The 2822-nt window shown below is 42.3% G+C and overlaps 1 protein-coding gene across 1 annotated transcript; it reads left to right on the forward strand.

Moving 5' to 3' along the window:
• Positions 1-321: 321 nt before the first annotated feature.
• Positions 322-2271, forward strand: LOC122467925 (olfactory receptor 49-like). Its single transcript, XM_043554489.1, has one exon. It carries the CDS (start codon positions 744-746, stop codon positions 1719-1721), a length of 978 nt encoding a protein of 325 aa, XP_043410424.1. The 5' UTR covers positions 322-743; the 3' UTR covers positions 1722-2271.
• Positions 2272-2822: the final 551 nt, after the last annotated feature.

Below are 2822 nucleotides of genomic sequence, written 5' to 3' on the forward strand. Positions count from 1 at the left end.
TAAAAAAAAAAAAAAAAAAAAGAAATCTCAAAGAGTCTATTGTATCTAGAGTCCACAAGGAGATGTAAGAGAAGAACCTGGATACATCATTAAATCTTGAATACCAAACTTCCTCTTAAGAATTTTTATTTATGCATATATTACTTGAATTATTCTTTTTTGATTTGTAAGAGTTGTGCTTTTCTCTCATAAATTTCCTCTTTTTTTTAGTAATCCAAATACTCATGAAAGGTATCAAATTTCAGGTAATCTTGAAAAACAATAGAGCATCTATGCATTCTAAATCAGTTTACGAGGATATGGATTGTTGCAGTGAATGGCTAAGTTAAGCAAAAAGAGGTTACTGCCCTCAAATATGAACTATTTATGGAAAAAGACCTATGGTTGGAATAAATATAAAAGTAAAAAGTATTGGAAATAGATTATAATGTTAGGGGCAATAGGATTCATTCTGTGTTGAGAAGAAAAGTTTGGTTCAAAAAGTAAGCAAGGATAATTTTTGCTTTGGGGCTTTACTTAGGCCACCCTTAAAATCACCACTTTTTCCTCCAACACACAGACGTGCCAGGGATCAAACATGAGATGGCAAACCCAGGGACGTTACAAAACAAGCTTGAGTAGTGAGCGATGGAAAGATACGTCCTTCAAAGAAATAAAGGAACCTGTCACACAAAAATGGAACATTCATCCCCTTTCCTTTCAGTTACAAAGTTCCTGAGGTCCCCAGAACATCCCTCCTCCTGATGCTGCACACCTCTGATTGGCCACCCTCAGCAGAGGTCAGAGGAGCCATGCGGAACTACACCGCTGTCACCGAGTTTGTCCTGCTGGGACTCTCAGATGCCTGTGAGTTGCAGATGCTCATCTTCCTGGGGCTGCTGCTGACCTACCTCCTCACTCTGCTGGGGAATCTCCTCATCGTGGGCATCACCCTCGTGGACAGGCGCCTCCACACCCCCATGTACTACTTCCTCCGCAACTTTGCTGTCCTGGAGATCTGGTTCACCTCGGTCATCTTCCCCAAGATGCTGACCAACATCCTGACTGGATACAAGACCATCTCTCTCCCAGGCTGTTTCCTACAAAGTTTCCTCTATTTCTTCCTGGGCACCACAGAGTTCTTCCTACTGGCAGTGATGTCCTTTGACAGGTATGTGGCCATATGTAACCCCTTGCGTTATGCAACCATCATGAGCAAAAGGGTCTGTGTGAAGTCAGTTCTTTGTTCATGGATGGCAGGATTCCTTCTCATTGTCTTTCCAAGTTCCATCACTTTTCAGCAGCCATTTTGTGGCCCCAATGTCATTAACCATTTCTTTTGTGACAACTTTCCACTCCTGGAACTCATATGTGCAGACACGAGTCTGATAGAACTTCTGGGTTTTATTGCGGCCAACCTCAGTTTGCTGGGCACTCTGTCCGTGACGGCCACCTGCTACAGCCACATCCTCCACACCATCCTGCGCATCCCCTCGGCCAAGGAGAGGCAGAAAGCCTTCTCAACCTGCTCCTCCCACATCATTGTTGTGTCCCTCTTCTATGGCAGCTGCATCTTCATGTACATCCGGTCAGGCAAGGGAAAAGAGGGGGAGGACAGGAACAAGGTGGTGGCCTTGCTCAACACCGTGGTGACCCCGATGCTCAATCCCTTCATCTACACCCTGTGGAACAAGCAGGTGAAGCAGGTGTTTAAGGAGCAGGTAAACAAGCTCTTCTTATAAACCTGTGGAATTAAGAGGCTGAAACTAATGTTCCCAGGAAGGCTAACACGATTCAGGCCCCTGCAAGAAATGGAGACTTTCCCACTTAGAAAATTCTCTGCTGCCATGTTTCTGGGGTGCCAGTCACTATGCAACTCAGCATAAACTCATAAGCTCTCTAGATCCCCAAAGCATTTTTATTAATTCTCAGATTTGAATTATTCTCTTCATTCCATCTGTGTCTGCCTGGCTTCCCAACAGAATACAAAGAGCTCTTTGGGAGCAGGTCCCAGCTCTGTAATTCACCACAAGCCTCAAGCACCAACCCATTGTCATTGACCATATAAATACTCAATAAGTACTTGCACCCTAACTGGTTCTTTGGGGTCTGTTGCTCCAACACCCTCAGACGAGAGGGTGCTAACAGTTCTCTGTTAGCACTGCCCTCATTTCACACTTGTGCTCCTCTCACAGTAATACATCAGCAAGAACTCAACAGAGGACTAAGCCCAATTGCTTATTATTTTGTACACAAACTTCTTATGCTTTTTTTAATTAAAATTGATAGAAATTCCTCGTTCCTATCGATAACAGCTCTCCTACCTACTGGTTGGTTACTTCTCTGAGCCTCAGTCTTCCCATCTGTAAAACGGGGACACAATGTGCATTCCAAAGGATTCTGATGAATGTCAGAGGAGATATTCTATGCAAAGTGCCTCAAACAGTGATTGGCACACAGCAAGGCCTCAATGAATGTTAGTTCTTTCCTTCCATTTCTCATCCTACCTTCTGTCTCTTCCTTCTGAATTTCATACCATTGACAACTGGTCACCCTCAAAATGCCATAATGAATTGCGTATCCCAAATGTTATCTTAAATATTATATAAAGTGAAATATACTACTTGACCTATTGAAATTTGATACTAGAGTGTTCACCACTTTGGTGATGGGAAAAATAAAGCTATATTAACAAATAAATATTACATAAGTAATGAAATCAATTACTGTATTTACTTGTTCCAAAATAATGATTACACAAAGGTCATGCTCAAGGATGCACTATGTGGCCTGGGATATAAAATTTATTTTATGCCTTTGAAAGATTTGAAATCTAACAAGGA

Source organism: Prionailurus bengalensis, chromosome B3, assembly GCF_016509475.1.
Source record: "Prionailurus bengalensis isolate Pbe53 chromosome B3, Fcat_Pben_1.1_paternal_pri, whole genome shotgun sequence".
Lineage (NCBI taxonomy): Eukaryota > Metazoa > Chordata > Mammalia > Carnivora > Felidae > Prionailurus > Prionailurus bengalensis.